Source organism: Bos grunniens, chromosome 12 (assembly GCF_055505025.1).
Source record: "Bos grunniens cultivar Pamir isolate PY7600 chromosome 12, Bosgru_T2T1.0, whole genome shotgun sequence".
Taxonomy (NCBI): Eukaryota; Metazoa; Chordata; class Mammalia; order Artiodactyla; family Bovidae; genus Bos; species Bos grunniens.
Genome location: NC_141176.1, coordinates 32,630,736 through 32,649,163, shown reverse-complemented (window position 1 = coordinate 32,649,163; position 18,428 = coordinate 32,630,736). Strand labels below are relative to the sequence as shown.

The window sequence follows — 18,428 nt, the reverse complement described above, 5'->3', positions numbered from 1 at the left end:
CATAAGGATGGTATCATCTGCATATCTGAGGTTACTGTTATTTCTTCTGGCAATCTTGATTCCAGCTTGTGCTTCATCCAGCCCAGCGTTTCTCATGATGTACTCTGTATATAAGTTAAATAAGCAGGGTGACAATATACAGCCTTGACGTACTCCTTTCCCAATTTAGAACCAGTCTGTTGTTCCATGTCCAGTTCTAATTGTTGCTACCTGACCTGCATACAGATTTCTCAAGAGGCAGGTCAGGTGGTCTGGTATTACCATCTCTTTCAGAATTTTCCATAGTTTGTTGTGATCCACATAGTCAAAGGCTTTGGCATAGTCAATAAAGCAGAAATAGATGTTTTTCTGAAATTCTCTAGCTTTTTCAATGAGCCAACAGATGTTGGCAATTTGACCTCTGGTTCCTCTGCCTTTTCTAAAACCAGCTTGAACATCTGGAAATTCATGGTTCATGTACTGTTGAAGCCTGGCCTGGAGAATTTTGAGCATTACGTTGCTAGTGTGTGAGATGATTGCAATTGTGTGGTAGTTTGAACATTCTTTGGCATTGCCTTTCTTTGGGATTGGAATGAAAACTGACCCTTTCTAGTCCTGTGGCCCCTGCTGAGTTTTCCAAATTTGCTGGCATAATGAGTGCAGCATCATCTTTTAGGATTTGAAATAGCTCAACTGGAATTCCATCACCTCCACTAGCTTTGTTCATAGTGATGATTCCTAAGGCCCATTTGACTTTGCATTCTAGGATGTCTGGCTCTAGGTGAGTGATCACACCATCGGGATTATCTGGGTCATGAAGATCTTTTTTGTATAGTTCTGTGTATTCTTGCCACATCTTCTTAGTATCTTCTGCTTCTGTTAGGTCCATACCATTTCTGTCTTTTATTGTGCCCATCTTTGCATCAAATGTTCCCTTGTTATCCCTAATTTTCTTGAAGAGATCTCTAGTCTTTCTCATTCTGTTGTTGTCCTTTATTGCTTTGCACTGATCACTGAGGAAGGCTTTCTTATCTCTCCTTACTATTCTTTGAAACTCTGCATTCAAATGGGTGTATCTTTCCTTTTCTCCTTTGCTTTTCGCTTCTCTTCTTTTCACAGCTATTTGTAAGGCCTCCTCAGACAACCATCTTGCTTTTTTGCATTTCTTTTTCTTGGGGATGGTCGTGATCCCTGTCTCCTGTACAATGTCACAAACCTCCCTCCATAGTTCTTCAGGCACTGTATCAGATCTAATCCCTTGAATCTATTTCTCACATCTACTGTATAATTGTAAGGGATTGATTTAGGTCCTACCTGAATGGTCTAGTGGTTTTCCCTACTTTCTTTAAGTCTGAATTTAGCAATAATTCCAAGATCATGATCCAGGGTTCATGATCTGAGCCATAGTCAGCTCCCAGTCTTGTTTTTGCTGACTATATAGAGCTTCTCCATCTTTGGCTGCAAAGAATGTAATTAATCTGATTTCTGTATTGACCATCTGGTGATGTCCACATGTAGAGTCTTCTCTTGTGTTGTTGGAAGAGGGTTTTCTTGGCAAAACTCTATTAGCCTTTGCCCTGCTTCATTCTGTACACCAAGGCCAAATTTGCCTCTTACTCCAGGTGTTTCTTAACTCCCTACTTTTGCATTCCAGTCCCTTAATGAAAAGGACATCTTTTTTGGGTGTTAATTCTAGAAGGTTTTGTAGGTCATCATAGAACCATTCAACTTTAGCTTCTTCAGCATTACTGGTCGGGGCATAGACTTGGATTACTGTGATATTGAATGGTTTGCCTTGGAAACGAACAGAGATCATTCTGTTGTTTTTGAGATTGCGTGGAAGATTGCATTTCGGACTCTTTAGGCCTGTGCAGAACTGTAAACCTCACCTTCCAGTCACCTTTCCCCTTGCCCACAGCCCCCATGCCCCAGCGCCTGCCTTTCCATCCCTCTTCGCGTGAATACCTCGCCCCTCACCTTCGGTGGAGCAGGTCTGAGGCTTAGTCTGCAGTCTTCTTGCTTTGATACCTTGTGGATAACCCCCACTTTGCTGCACACCCCGGCATCCCTGTGTTGTGGCTCCCCATGTGGCAGGCACCCGGACCTGGTTCATTTCTGTAACAAGGTGAGACAGGAACTCTTTTTCCCTGAGAACATTTATAAATTATGCGCAGGCCAACTCTGCTGTTGGCTGGGTCCACAGGCTGGGTCCCGGGAGCAGGAGGCTGGGGAGGGTGTGGATCTGCACAAACGGCCCGGGGAGAGGCAGGGGCCAGTCCACACCTCCCGTGACCTCGGACACTCTCAGGTTGGTTCTGAGTCCTGGGCGACAGAGTACTGTTTCATAGAATCTAAGCAAAGTGGAGAAAAACTTTGCTTTTTAACAGCTGCCTCCACCCTTGGAACCTCCCGTTGGGTAGTCGTTGCTTCTCTTCCATCAGAGTCTAAGCAGTAGCACTTGCCCGGCCTTTCTAGGACTGGTGACCAGTCTGTGGGCAGTGCCAGGAGGTGTGGTTGTTGGTTCACCCCTAAACCCGAAGCTCTTGTGGAAGCAGGTGAGAACTGATCGAAGTTGGTAAATAGGCCAGCTTCATGACTCGCAGGTGAGAGGGAACAGAGCTGGGGGAGTTTCTGTGCTCACTGCGGGGTGGGGGTGTGTGTGTGCAGTGCCCTCAGGGTGGGAAGTGTGCCCCGGCCCACGGGCAGGGGTGGCAGGGCCCCCATGGGCTGCTGGTCTACTCCTGCACTGAAGAAGTTTCTCCATCTCTTACTTAGCTCTGTACGGACAGATCCTGGGCCCTGAGTGTCTGTACCTTACTTCCAGAGAGGTTCTGTGTTGCCATAGAAACTAATTGGTGGCTTAGTTAAATGGCACAGATTTACACTACAAAATAGCAAAGAGCTGTCTAATAAGGACTCTGAGGAGCTGAAACCTTCCCTTCAGGCAAAGAGACTGACAGTAAAAGCTCCCTTTCTGAATTCCTAGCCTGTGACTAGGCGGCAGTCTAGTGACTTGACTCCACCAAGCCGGTGGAGTCTCTAGGGCTTCACGTATCACCAAGTGCAGACAAACAGAGGAGAGTCTGGGTTATGAAAGAGGAAGTCAGGTGTTCTAAAGCAGTGATCCAGACCCGTCTGTGTCTCATGCACACATAGGTGCTAAATAAATTCTTGTTTAAAAAAACCACGTGGTAAAGAAACCCTTCAATCGCTTGAAGGTGCTTGGGTATTTAAGGCAATTTAACCAGTGTATGTCTGCATGCAGCTTCAACACCCCGCCCTCCACTTATCTGACACCTTGACTTCACTTGGCACTTTAAGAATAGTTATCTTACTTAAGCTCTAAGCTTTAATACTGCAAACTGGTTAAATCTGAATGAATGGAGTTTCACTCTACATGGTAGAGTTTACTGCACCACTAGAGTTTCAGGCAGGATAAATGGGATGATGCGGCCTTAGAAGCTATCCAGGGTGGTTAACTTCAGATTTCATTTTAACTATCCATTTGAGAGGGCTTCCCTGGTGGTTCAGTGGTAAAGAATACACCTGCCAGTGCAGGAGATGCAGGTTCAACCCCTGGGTTGGGACGATCCCCTGGAGAAAGGAATGGTAATCCACTGTAGTACTTTTGCCTGGAGAACCCCATGGACAGAGGAGACTGGGAGGGCTACAGTCAATGGGGTCGCAAAGAGCCAGACGCAACTGAGCACGCATGCACACATCCATTTGAGAAATCGTAAAGCAGCAGTCCACTTTAACACACAGGAGAATGGAAATCGGGAAGGTGCAGCAATAGAATTTGGAGGCGCCGTGGTCTTGTAGGGCTCCGTGGCCTGAAAACCAATCCTCCAGACCTGCCTCCCGACTCTTCCTATGGGACCTGTCTCTGGGCTTAACACAAGCTGTCCTTGCTCTGGACACGTTGCTGACAATGATCTCTGCAACTGCCCCCTCCCCTGCATCCCCTGCAAATGAAAAACTGCTTTAGTGACTTCAGACAGCTTGGAAGCTGGCAACCAAGTGACCACGGCACTGCACTCACACTTCTCTGAAACCTCTCCTGACATCTGGGCTGTAGCACCAGCTGCCAGATCGTCTAGGTCAGCAGTCCCCAACCTTTTTGGCATCAAGGACCGATTTTGTAGAGGACAATTTTTTTTTTTTTTTTTTCAATTTATTTTCTTTTGGCTGTCCTGAGTCTTCATGCTGTGGGTGGGTTTTCCCTAGTTGCCACAAGAGGGGGCTACTTTTCTCACCTCGGAGGCTTCTCTTGTAGAGCATGGGCTCTAGGCCCATGGGCTTTGTTTCTCTGGGGCGTGTGGAATCTTCCGGGACCAGGGATGAAACCCGTGTCCCCTGCATTGGCAGGCAGATTTCTTTCCACTATGCCACCAGGGAAGTCCTGTGGAGGACAATCTTTCCACGGACTGGGGTAGGGAGGTGGTTTTGGGATGATTTAAACACTTATTGTGCAATTTATTTCTATTCTTATTACATTGGCTCCATTCAGATCATCAGGCATTAGATGCTGGATGTTGGGGACCTCTGGGCTAGGTCAATATGTTGCCTTTATTCCCCTTCTGGCCTATTTCCTACATGTGGTGTTCTTTTTTTTTTTTTTTTTAAGGTATAATTGTCCTGCAACTTTAGCTTCAGGTGTACAAGATTTGACATTTGTATACATTGCAGAATGACCACAGTAAGTCTTGTTAATGTCATCACTGTGCATAGTTAGAACATTTTTCCCTGTGATGAGAACTTTTAAGATCTACTTGCTCAGCAACTCTCAAATAGAGAAACAGTATTAACTATAGTCGCCATGCTGCACTTTCCATCCTCATGACTTATTTTTAAATATTTTAAAAATTTTTATTTTGGAATATAGTGGGGCTTCCCAGGTGGTGCTAGTGGTAAAGAACCCACCTGCCAATGCAGGAGACATAAGAGATGTGGGTTTGATCCCTGGGTGAGGAAGATCCCTTGAAGGAGAGCATGGCAACCCACTCCAGTATTCTTGCCTAGAGAATCCCATGGACAGAGGAGCCTGGTGGGCTACAGTCCATGGGGTCACAGAGAGTTGGACATGACTGAAACGACTTAGCACACATAGGTTGCTTTACAGTGCCGTTTCTGCTGTATCAACACAGTGAATCAGCTATATGTATACAAATATCCCCTCCCTCTGAAGCCTCCCCCCTCCCCCCACTGACTTATTTTACAGCTCCAAGTTTACACCGTTTGATCCCTTTCACCCGTTTCTCCCACATCTGCACCCCAACTCGGGCAGTCTGTTTTAACATTCCACATATGAGATGGTTTGGTATTTGTTTTCTGACTTATTTCACTTAGCGAGATGCCCTTGGGGGTCCATCCATGCTGCCCCATATGGGAAGATCTATTTATTACGGCTGAACCGTATTTCACTGTTTACATACACCGTCTTCAGCCACTGATGGACAGGTAGGTGGTTTACAGGTCTTGGCTATTGTGAATAGTGTGGTGGTGAAGATGGGGGTGTCAGTAACTTTTCTCCTCGTGTTCCCTGTGGGACATGATGGTGATAAGAACCACTACTAACGGTAGCACTACTAACGGTGCTGGTGTCAGCCTTTCTGTATTTCACGTAGTTATAAACTAAATCTAAACAAATCTTGTCTGTTCAGAACAATCATAACGATGAATTGGAGAAGACAAGGAGGGACCACAACAGTGGTCCCCACGTTAGACTGCAGGGGTGACTGGAGTCGACAGTACAGGAGGGACAGAGCTTGGGGGTGGAGAGGGAGGCTTGGAGGAAGAGCACTTCACTGGGAGAAGCCGGACACACTTGGGCCAGGAGGTCAAGGGCAGCAGCGGGGGTCATAAACCCTGTTGACAGCAGGTACCTTCGACGGGGCATGGGGACATGGTGTTCTTACTACCCCAAACCACAACCCACCTAATCACGAGGAACAGCAGACAGTGCTGATGGAGCATGTTCTACAATGTCCCTGACCATCCTCTTCAACACTTTCAAGATCCTCCTAAACAAGGGAAGTCGAGAGGAGCCTCACAGCCAAGGAAAGCCTAAGGCGACTTGACAACTGGTGGTTCATGGGACCCTGAAGCAGAAAAGCCCAGGAGGCCCACATTTTCCCTCTGGGATAACTTGGGTTCTTCAGAAGGTACAGAATCTGGTATTTAATGTCTAGTTTTAAAAATTGCTTGATCTGCCTGACAAGTTTTCCAGTGCACATCCATGTCTGTTAAAAGTTTTGTTGTCGCTCAGTTGTGTCCGACTCTTTGCGACGCCATGGACTGCAGCACACCAGGCCTCCCTGTCCTTCACCATCTCCAGGAGTTTGCTCAAACTCACGTCCATTGAGTCAGTGATGCCATGCAACCATCTCACCCTTGTCAATGCTTTCTCCTCCTGCCCTCAATCTGTCCCAGCATCAGGGTCTTTTCCAGTGAGTCGGCTAGTAAAATCTTTTAGAAGAGAGGAGCTCACCCTGAGAGATTGATAATGATTTCTGAAGTTGATGTCACTTGAGCCAGGCCAGCCACAGTGACACAGGAAGGTAGGGGGTGGGTGTGGGTGGTGGGTTAGCAGAGAGGCAGAGAAGGCCAGGGCCAGGTGTTGGGGAGCCTGTCACGTGGGGCTGTCATTCTGAGAACACAGAACCACTGGTCTTGTGAACAGGGTGAGGACGTGGTCGGTGATGACTGGGGTTGGGGTTTAAAGTTACGCTGATGGAGGGGAGTCTGGATTGAAAGAGTGGAAGCAGGCAAGTGCTTGGGAAAACATGTTTCAAGTTTGGAATTCAGGGGCCCTATAGCAGTAGGGCTTCCCTGGTGGCTCAGAGGTTAAAGCATCTGCCTGCAATGCAGGAGACCTGGGTTCGATCCCTGGGTCGGGAAGATCCCCTGGAGAAGGAAATGGCAACCCACTCCAGTATTCTTGCCTGGAAAATTCCATGGGCAGAGGAGCCTGGTGGGCTACAGTCCATGGGGGGTGGCAAAGAGTCAGACACGACTGAGCGACTTCACTTCACATAGCAGTAGGATGCTTGGTCTACAGACTATAGGATTACAGGGCATCAGCGTGTTCAGAATGCCAAGGTGGTGATCAAAGATGGTGCTTAGAACTATGCCTAGAAGTAGGTGATCGGAGCCATAATAAATACCAACACAAAGGCCTGCTGAGAGTCATCACATGGAGGTTCATTCTCTCGAAAGTGGGGAGTGGAGATGAAAGTGGGCAGCATTCAAGCTATGCCTCCAAATATGGGACCATGTGAGCAGGCAGAGAAGGGACAGCATTACAGGGACACAGGAGGGAAGATGACCAGCGTGCGTGAGGGTGGGACCTGGGGCACCTACTGGAGTGATGGGAGTAAGTGTGGCTGCAGAGCCGTAGAAATCCTGACTGAGGTTGGACCAGAGGCCTCCGTTTGAGCTTACTAGGAAACTGGGAACCAACTTGCAACTAAAAATAACCTTTTTTTTTTTTTTAATGCAGGCAGTACCCAAAGTTCTACAAGGATGGAAACCCCAGTGAGGACCGCCTGAGAGGTGCTGTGAGAGGAAGGGGTGAGGAGACCAGCGTTGCATCCAACAGAAATGCAAGGTTAGCCACCCTGGAGATTTACTTTCCTAGTAACCACATTCAAAAAATAACAAGTTGGTGAGGTTAATAACTTTATATTACACAATACATCCAGGGTATTAGCACTTCCGCACGTGGCACCTGCCACGTTTCTGGTGCTCAGTGGCCGCCATCCAGAGGTCTGGCACAGGCTGACAGCCCGACAGTCAGAAGGGAGCGAGTGGGCTCCACCTTCAGCAGTGACAATCAGAAGACGGATGTGTGGTCCCGAGGCATCGAGCTTGGGATGCTGTAGTGTGACACAATGCCACAAACAAAAGTAAGGACCACACGAGTCTGCACCTGCGGTGCAAGAAAAGACAGTGCTGCTCTTGTGGAAAGGATGATTTTTATTTCCATCCTAAATGATTATCACATTATTATTTAAACACATTTGAAAAATCCTGAAGTAATGTAAACTGAAGGCACAGAACAAATCAACACATTTAACTTGAGATGAGGGGATTTGAGTATTTTTTTTCAGTAACAATAAATTATGAACAAGTTTCCATCACCAAACATCATTCTGACCGAAAGCTCTGGTCTTTCATAGTAAAACCAAATTAGCTTAAGTTGACTTCAAGATTTCCACAGTAAAATAATATTGGAAAAAAGTCGCCCCTGGGTCCGCTGTAAGCCTTTTATTTATAACAAAGTGGTGGTCAGGATGTTTGCTGATGGACTGCCACTCGCCAAGGATGACACATTCTTTTAAAATGTTTTAAAAAATCGCAAAATGGGCTACAAAATTCTGTTTGGGGAACAGGGGAAAAAAAAAACAAAAAACTTGTTCCATGTCAATTAGAGTAACAAGTAACAATACCAGACTGCTTCAGAAGCCAGTCACCATAGAATAGTAACACACTGCAAGGGGCATTCCACTCTATCTTGGTTAACTATTGACCTTAGAGTGTCATAACAGTCATTGTTGCCATTTCTTATTTAGTAAAGAGATATGTTTAAAAAAACAATTTGAAAACTAACTGGAATAATCTGTGACACGCTACAGAAATGATGCAATGGCTAGGTTTTAAAGTAACGTGGTCATGCTTCACAATATACTGTAGTGTTCTAAAATACATTCTCTGATCATTAACACCGTTTATTACAGAGGGCACTTGTAAATTAGCTCAGATTCTGAACTAGGTTTATAAATGAAACTTTTCAAGTATACATAATATCCATAAGGTAGAGACTTTCCTCTTATTCACTCCATGTGTTCTTCCAGGGGACAACTGTGATGATTAAAGGATAAACAAAATGGGCTGGTCAGTTTTCAAAAACATGTCAGAAAACATGAGACAGTCTAGTGATCAAGGACTGATTGAAAGGTTTTTTTTAAAATCTGGAGTAGGTGGTTTCAGACATTAATATCTTCCAGACTTTTTCCTGAAACAAGTAAGTGTATAACATAAGTAAAGCAATAATGGGGGAAATTAAGGGCTTCTAAAACACTCAAGAGAATAAAATTTAAAAGGCCTATCTTCTACTTAGCTGTGATATATGAGTGTGCATTTAATAGCAATATGCCTTTATTTTTATCATCTAATTGCATAAATCACAAAAACATTCCCAGCCAAGTTTGCTGATAGAAGTATAATACAAACTCTAGAAAATGATTTTTAGCAAAAGCTGCTTCAAAATTTTCCTACATAACAAAACATTCCTTTGGAAATGAAATCTTTTAGACTGTCAAGTAAATGCAGCTTTTACCATCTCTAGCACTAAATTATAATTACCTCCCAAATTCTTTTTTCATTGGATAATATTATCTTTTATTCTGCAGTATTCTAATAATGGTACATTATTTTTAAAAAATGCCTTTAGTAGTCTCAGACTTATGTCTTCATCTATGAGTACTGAGATGAAAGTAGATACAAAATAAGCCAGAAAAATGACCTTTTAAACAGTATCGTTTGAAATGTTGGCACAGATGAAAATGGGGAGCGGCTTTTCCACACTGAGCAGGCGGCCACTCACGGCACTGGCCACCCAAGTGACAGCCCACTTGGCCTGTCTCGGGCACATGAAACTCATTTTATGACTCAGTGACTGAAAACAGAGCTACTGGAAGCCACCTGAGGCAGCCGGCTGGCTCACAGTTTGGGCAGACTTCATTCTTTATTACAGCTCACATTCTGACAACTGAGAACCTGGATTCTGAAAATGTGACCCCACGAGGGTTAGGGGAAGACGGGTTCTGAGCTGAGAGAAATGTGACAAAACTCAGGGGAGGAGGCATTTAAATATTAATAACAAAAGGACAAGCCTAGTGGGTTTGGCCCTGTGTGTCCCAGCTGCGTCAGCAGGCCCTAACAGAAACTTGACAAAACCAAAGGGGTTTCTTTCCAAGACCTAAAAAAAAGGAAGCTGTTCGACTTAACACCAAATTCAAAATCTACACCAGGCTGCCAGGCCAACAGATGACGGTCAGCGTGACTTTGTTTCTCTGCTCCTTCAGCATGGGGACCAGTGCCGAGTGGCTCATGCCCACGGTCGACAGGCCGTTCACAGCCACGATCATGTCTCCACATCTGGACAACAACAGACAGAAAGAGTCAGTGTTTTCACGGTATCAGAAATGTTGTCCTGAGATTTGTTTGGCACACTTACCCATTAACTGTCGATGATCAGGCTATATGACTTTCTTTGAGAAATATCTGGGTGATTTTTAAGCCTATGTTGGCTTTCCCTTGTCAACACCCCCATGCCAGCCTCTCCTGTAACTGGTGGATGATTTCAAAGGAAAGCAGAGTAATTTTCACAGAAGCTTAAGCAATGTATAGTTAAGAGAATACATCTGCTGCCTCCTTTAAAAATATCACATGATACATTTGGAGGGGGCTGCTATTTTCATTGTTGATTTTTTACAGCCCATTCATTCGAGGCTTCAATTAAATGAGACCCACACCTCTTTCAGCCAAGGATGCTTACTGTCCTTCGGCTGAATTATCACAAATGGATGGTGAATCTGAAGGCCTTTCTATCTTTTATAATTTTTAGTCTTTATTTTGAATATGAATATGTTACTTTCTTGTGATCTAGTTCAACTTCTTTTAGGAAGTGGAAGTTAATTAGTCTAAAATTCACATGAGACCCAGACTGGTTGAACCCTTGGCTGAGAGAACGGTTATTTCATCCCCGCCTCCCACTCTTTTCTCTGAAGTGATTTTTCCATCTCTACCAGGTGATAGTGGGGTCTGGAGCACACTGACCCTGATGCATTTTCCTCGATATTCTCGAGCTGTTGTTCTGTTTGCAAAATGTAAACTCCCCGATTTGTGCAGCACTCTGACTAGGATGTCAGCATCCACTTTTTAAGAACTGTTTCTTGCATCCAAAATTAGGTCCCAAGAACTTACAGTCACCTGTCTCCTCTGTCTGTATAATCTCTTGATGGAATGCCTCTTTCTTCTCATGGTGCCTGAGCTCTGAGAATGGCGGCACGGAGGCTGAGAGGGTACTTTTTGCCCAGTGGTGACAATGGCAGGGGCTGAATGGCCTAGACTCCTAGATTAATTGCTGTCAACGACTTCCAGCTATTTGACTATGGGCAGCTTTTTTAACCCGAATCCTCAGTGTCTTGCTTATAAAATAGTAACACCAGCAGCACCTACCTCGCGGGCCCATAGCCAGCACCTAGCACCGCGCCTGGCACGCACATCATCCATCAATACTGATGAAACCTCTACTACGAATGCAAGGCCCCATGCTGGCTGCCAGGAATCTAACACAAAATGCAACAAAATCCCTCCCACGTGGACTTGCATGAATTGAGCGTTATGTTGACATAAGTGCTGTAGAGAAAGTCACCTAATGACAGGACTGGACTCAGGTGCTCAGGGCAAGCTTCAGGTCACAATGTGTCCGCGTGACTCTGTGTTACTGTTAATCTCACAACAGGCACTGACCTGTGGTACCAAGATGCTTCAGTCTAGATCAGGCCTGGCAGATCTGTCTCTGTAAAGGCCCAGATGGTAGGTTACCATCCTGGGCTCTGTGAGTCACTGGTCTTGGGACTGGCCACTTGGCTCTGCCATCACATCTCAGAAGCAGCCCGAGGAGATAGGTAAACGAGGGAACGTGGGTATGTTCCAATAAAACTTTATTTACAAGGATGGACAACAGGCTGGACTTGGGAGCTGACCTTGGTCTAGACCGTGTCCATCACAGTAAATGCAAACCACATCATTAAGCACAATAAGACTCACTTTAATCTTCCGTCGTAATAAGCAGGGGTCCCCAGGACGATGGTTTTGATGAAAAAAGGCTGATTGGTGTGGTTCTCTTCGTATCCGCCGACGATACTAAAGCCCCAGCTTCCCAAGTAGCTTCTTCGTAAGACTATGTCATGGCAGCTATGAAGGGCACTGTCAACAAGAGACCAAGAAAAATTAGTGTGAGGGCTTTTTATAGCCTGTTCATCTTTGTTGTAACTCCACACCATGGTCCGTGCATCCATTACGGACGGGGAGCAACATACAACATGCTAGAACATGTGCTCTGGTTTCTTAGCTCAATGAGCAGCATTTAACAGAACACTGACACCAGTGGGCTGTCATCTGGGGCAACAGCTCTGCTGTCCCTGGTGGGTAGGGGCGGGGGCCCTTCCACTGTGTGTGCTGGCATGTACACACACCTGCTTATTTGCATTGTTTGATCTTCTGCAGAAGATTCAGAATAACGAAAACAACCTGTACTGTCCTAAAACATCAGGCCAACACATGGGACTCCTCTCTACTGGAAGCCTTTTTACACATTAACGACCAGAGATGTAGTAACACCACAAGCGTGGTGGGATCGCAAAGAGACAGACACAACTTAGTGACCAAACACCACCACAGTTGATTTATAATGTTGCTTTAGGTATACAGCTAAATATCCCTTGTTGCTATGTTTCCCCTTTGGTAACTGTAAGTTTATTTTTGAATGTCTGTGGGTCTGTCTTGTAAATAAGCTCATCTGTATCATTTTCTTTTTAGATTCCACATATAAGTGACATTATGTGATATTTCTCGTAGTCTGACTTCACTCATGATAATCTCTAGGTCCGTCCATGTTTCAGCAAGTGGCATTCTGTTCTTTTTGTATGGTGAGTAATATTCCACTGTACTGTGTACCACATTTCATTATCCGTTCCTCTGTAAGTGGACATTTAAGTTGCTTCCATGTCTTGGCTATCGTGAGAAGTGCTGTTGTCAACACAGGAGTGCATGTATCTTTCTGTATTATAGCTTTGTTTGGATATATCCCCCTAGTGGGATTGCTGGATCACATGGTAGCTGTTTTTAATTTCTTGAGGAACCTCCATACTATTCTCCATAGGGGTTGTAGCAGTTTATATTCTCCCCCCACAGTGTAGGAACTTTCCTTCTCTCCACACACTCTCCAGCATTTATTAGTAGACTGTTTGATGCTGGTCATTCTGTGAGGTGGTACCTCACTGTATCTTTATTTGCATTTCTCTAATAATTAGTAATGTTGAACACCTTTTCATGTACCTACTGGCCACCTGTATTTCTTCTTTGGAGAAATGTCTATTTAGATCTTCTGCCCATTTTTTGATTGGGTTGTTCTTTGTTGCTGCTGTTTCAGTGTTTAAGCTGCTTATATCAATACATTTTAGAAATTAAACCTTTGTTGGTCACGTTTGCAAATATTTTCTCCCATTCTGTAGGTTGTCTTGTTTATGGCTTCCTTCGCTATCCAAAAGCTTGTAAATTTGATTAGGCCCCACTTATTTTTGTTTTTATTCCTATTGCCTTGGGAGACTGACCTAAGAAAACATTGGTATGATTATGTCAAAGTGTGTTTTGCTTATGTTCTCTTCTGAGTTTTATGGTGTCCGGTTTTAAGTCTTCAAGCCATTTTGAGTTTGTTTTATGTCTGGTGAGTGGATGTGTTCTAACTTCACTGATCTGTATGCAGCTGTCCAGCCTTCCCAACAGTACTTGCTGAAGAGACTCTTCCTCATTGTACACTCTCACCCCCTTGGTCGGAGGTTACCTGGTTGTAGGTGTGCAGGTTTATTTCTGGGCTCTGTTCTGCTCCATGACCCATGTCTGTTTTCGTACCACTACCATGCTGTTTCGAGCACTGCAGCTTTGTAGTATTGTCTGATGTCTGAAGGACTATGCCTCCTGCCTTGTTATTTTTCTTCAGTATTGCTTTAGCAATTCTGGTATTTTATGGTTCTATATGAATTTTAGGATTATTTGTTCTAATCCTATGAAAAATGTCATGGGTAATTTGATAGGGATAGCATTAAATCTGTAGATTGCTTTGGGTAGTATGGCCACTTAAACACATTATTGACCAGAGACGTATTAATATGTCTTTTGTCACGCAAAAGTATATTTGACCAGAGACATTTCAATATTCACTTACATAACAAATTGCCAGCCACAGGTGGTGGTGGTGGTGTTCAGCTGCCCAGCTGTGTCCGACTTTTGAGACCCATGGACTGCAGCACGCCAGGCCTCCCTGACCCTCACCATCTTCTGAAGTTTGCCCAAGTTCATGTCCGTTGCATTGGTGATGCCATGCAACCATCTCATCCTCTGACGCCCTCTTTTCCTTCTGCCCTCAGTCTTTACCAGCATCAAGGGCTTTCCCTGGAATTACCTTGCTTTCTCTATGATCCAGCGAATTTGGCAATTTGTTTGGTTTTGGTATCAGAGTGATGGTGACCTCACAGAACGTCTTTGGGAGTGTTCCTTCCTCTTCAGGGTTTTGGAAGAGTTTGAGAAGGTATGGTTTAATTTCTTCTTTGTATATTTGGTGTGAAGCCATCTGGTCCTGGACTTTTGTTTGTAGGGAGTAGATGGGAGGAGAGTTGAGGGAGAACATATACATGCATATATATGGCTGAGTAACTTCGCTGTGCACCTGAAGCCATCACAGCATTCGCAATCGGCTATACACCAATATAAAGTAAAAAGTCTAAGACAGTAAAATTACAGATTCTATTTCACTTCTAGTAATCTAAAATTACCTATTTCTTCTTGATTCAATTTTGGTGGGCTGTATGTTTATAGAAACTTATCTGTTTCTTCTAGATTGTCAAATTTGTTGGTATTTAATTATTCATAGTTTTTTTGTATTTCTCTCATGTTTTTTTGTATTTCTGTGGCATTGGTTGTTATGTCTCCTTTTATATTTCTTATTTTGCTTATTTGGGTTCTCTCTTTTCTTCCTGGTGAGGCTGGCCAGAGATTTGTCAATCTTGTTTATCCTTTCAAAGAACCAGTTCTTGGTGTTGATTTTTTTCCTGATTTTTTTAAAATCTCTATTTTATTTCCTCTCTGATCTTTTATTTCCTCCTTTCTGCTAACTTTAGGTTTTGTTTGTTCTTTTTCTAATAATTTCAAGTGGTAGGTTAGGTTATTTCAGATTTTTCTTGTTTTCTTGAGGAAGGTCTATATTGCTTTGAACTTCCCTATAATTTTGCTGCATTCCCAGATTTTGTATGACTGGCTTTCTCTATCATTTGTCAAGGTATTTTAAAAAACTTCCTCTTTGATTTCCTTGTTGACATTGATTTTTTAGTAGCGTGTTGTTTAGTTTCCATGTAATTGATTTTTCTTCTTTTCTGTGGTTAATTTCTAGTTTTGTACCACTGTGATCAGAAAAGATGCTTGATATAATTTCTATACTCTTAAATTTCTTGAGGCTTATTTTGTGCCCTTGTATGTGGTTAATTCCTAGAGAATGTGCCATGTGCATATGAAAAGAAAGTGTATTGTGGGTTTTTTTTAAATGTAATATCCTGAAAATAGAAATTAAGCCTGTTTTGTTGTATCATTTAGGATTTCTGTTGCCTTACTGATTTTCTGTCTAGAAGGTCTGTCCATTGACATCACTAGGGTATCAAAGTCTCCTACTATTATCGTATACCCATCATTTTCTCCCTTTATGTCTGCTGATATTTGTTTTCTGTATTTGGGTGCTCCTGTATTAGATGCATGTATGTTGATGAGTATAAAATCCTGTTCTTGTATTGATCCTTTTATCATTATATAGTGTCCGTCTATCTTTCTTTATAGCCTTTAAAGTCTATTTTGTCTGAGTACTACAGCCCCCACTTGCTTGTGATTTGTTGCATGAAATGTTTTTCCACCCCCTCACTTTTAATCTGTGTGTCCTCTGCCCTAAAGTGGGTCTCTTATAAGCAGTATATTATAGCCTCTTGTTTTTTTTTTAATCCAGCTGCCACTCTGTTTGACTAGAGCATTTAGTCCACTGATGTTAAAGGTAATTTACTAAGATATGTATTTTGTTGTTAAATTGATCACTCATGTCTGACTCTTTGCTACGCCATGGACTGCAACGCGCCAGGTTTCCTGTCCTTCACTATCTCCCGGAGTTTGCTCAAACTCATGTCCATTGAATCAGTGATGCTATCTAACCATCTTATCCTCTGTTGCCCGCTTCTCCTCCTGCCTTCAATCTTTCCCAGCATCAGGGCCTTTTCCAATGAGTTGGCTCTCATTGGAAATTTTACAGTTTGTTGTGATCCACACAAAGGCTTTAGCGCACTCAATGAAGCAGAAGTAGATGTTTTTCTGGAATCCCCTTGCTTTTTCTATAATCCAACAAATGATGGCAATTTGACCTCTAGTTCCTCTGCCTTTCTAAATCCAGCTTGTACATATGAAGTTCTCGGTTCACATACTGTTGAAGCCTAGCTTGAAGGATTTTGAGCATTACTTTGCTAGCATGTGAAATGAGTACAATTGTGCGGTAGTTTGAACATTCTTTGGCATTGCCCTTCTTTGGGACTGGAATGAAAATTGACCTTTTCCAATCCTGTGGTCACTGCTGAGTTTTCCAAATTTGTTGGCATATTAAACACAGCACTTTAACAGCATCATCTTTAAGGGTTTGAAATAGCTCAGCTAGAATTCCATCACCTTCACTAGCTTTGTTCTTAGTAATGTTTACTAAGGTCCACTTGACTTCATACTCCAGGATGTCTGGTTCTAGGTGAGTGATCACGCCATCATGGTTATCTGGGTCATTATGATATTTTTTGTACAGTTCTCTATGTATTCTTGCCACCTCTTCTTAGTATTTTCTGCTTCTGTTAGGTCCATATCGTTTCTGTCCTTTATTGTGCCCATCTTTGGTCAAAATATTCCCTTGATAGTTCCAATTTTCCTGAAGAGATCTCTAGTCTTTCCCTTTCTATTGTTTTTCTCTATTTCTTTGCAAAGTTCACTTAAGAAGATTTTCTTATCTCTCGTTATTCTCTGGAACTCTGCATTCAGATGGATATATCTTTCCTTTTCTCTTTTGTCTTTCGCTTCTCTTCTTTTCTCAGCTATCTGTAAGGCCTCCTCAACCAACCATTTTAGCTTTTTGCATTTCTTTTTCTTGGGAATGGTTTTGATCACTGCCTCCTGTACAATGTTATGAACCTCTGTCCATAGTTCTTCTGGCACTCTATCAGATCTAATCCCTTGAATCTATTTGTCACTTCCACTGTATAATCATAAGGGATTTGATTTAGGTCATCCCTGAATGGCCTAGTGGTTTTCCCTACTTTCTTTAAATTAAACCTGAATTTGTCGATAAGGAATTTATGATCTGAACCACAGTAAGCTCCTGGTCTTGTTTTTGCTGACTCTACAGAGTGTCTCCACCTTTGGCTGCAAAGAATATAATCGATCTGATTTCGGTATTGACTATCTGGTGATGTCCATGTGTACAGTCATCTCTTGTGTAGATGGAAGAGGGTGTTTGCTATGACCAGTGCGTTCTCTTGGCAAAACTCTGTTAGCCTTTGCCCTGCTTCATTTTTTACTCCAAGGCCAAACTTGCCTATTACTCCAGGCACCCCTTGACTTCCAACTTTTGCATTCCAATCTCCTATGATGAAAAGGACATCGTTTTTGATTTTTTTTTTTTTGGTGTTCTAAAAGGTCATTATAGAACTGTCCAAGTTCAACTTTTTTGACATTAGTGGTTGGTGCACAGACTGGGATTACTGTGATACTGAATGGTTTGCCTTGGAAACGAGCAGAGATCATTCTGTCATTTTTTGAGACTGCACCCAAGTACTGCATTTTGGACTCTTTTGTTGACTATGACAGCTACTCCATTTCTTCTAAGGGATTCTTGTCCACAGTAGTAGACATAATATTTATTGTAGTATATATTTATTTATTGTCATCTTAAACTTTGTTTTCCCATTGATTTTATATTTCTTCTTTGTCCCTTGTTTTTTCTTTTTGTTTTTCCTTTTGTGGTTTGATTTTCTTTTGTATTATATTTACATTCTCTTCTTTCTGGTTTCTGTCAATCTATTTTATATTTTTGATTTGTGGTTATCTTTTTTCAAGTATGTTACCCATTTCCTGTATCTATTTGCCTTAGACTGGTAGTCATACAGCCTCAAATTCATTTTAGAGGGGAAAAAAAAATCTACATTTAATTACTCTCCTCCCCCACATTTTATATAATTTTGATGACCTCTTTTATATCTTCGTGTTCATTCTTTTGTTGTTCAGTGTGGTCATCACTTTCATGGAATTATTTTTTATTTCTTTTTTTTAACATATTTTCGACTGGGGGGGTTCTTTGCAGAAATTTAACACCTGTGCTGGCAATTTGTTATGTAAGTGAATATTGAAACACCTGCATTTGAGTAAACTCAAATCGTATCAGCAACTTTTTTTGCACTTAATGTATTTATTTGAAACTTTGTACATGTCCTACTGTAAAGCATTCTAGTATTTCATTAAAGCATGGCAGGCAGTGTGGCGGATTCCTCTGTTCAGGGGATCACAACATCTATTACAAAAACATAGTGTTTCACTGT

At 42.8% G+C, this 18,428-nt stretch overlaps 1 protein-coding gene and 1 long non-coding RNA gene across 2 annotated transcripts in view; one reads left to right on the top strand and one right to left on the bottom strand.

Annotated features, from left to right (window-relative positions):
• The first annotated feature begins 2,429 nt into the window (after positions 1-2,429).
• On the top strand, positions 2,430-9,904 carry LOC147361633 (uncharacterized). Its single transcript, XR_015138165.1, has 2 exons — positions 2,430-6,143; positions 7,481-9,904. It is a non-coding gene; the product is annotated as an uncharacterized LOC147361633 (long non-coding RNA).
• Positions 7,939-18,428, bottom strand: part of LNX2 (ligand of numb-protein X 2) — an 89,528-nt gene continuing 79,038 nt past the window's right edge. The window contains exons 9-10 of the mRNA XM_086329609.1: positions 11,818-11,976; positions 7,939-10,140 (exon numbers count right to left, since the gene is read on the bottom strand). Of these exons, the coding sequence (XP_086185735.1) occupies positions 10,005-10,140; positions 11,818-11,976 (295 nt within the window). The 3' untranslated portion in view covers positions 7,939-10,004. The remainder of the gene's footprint in view (positions 10,141-11,817; positions 11,977-18,428) is intronic.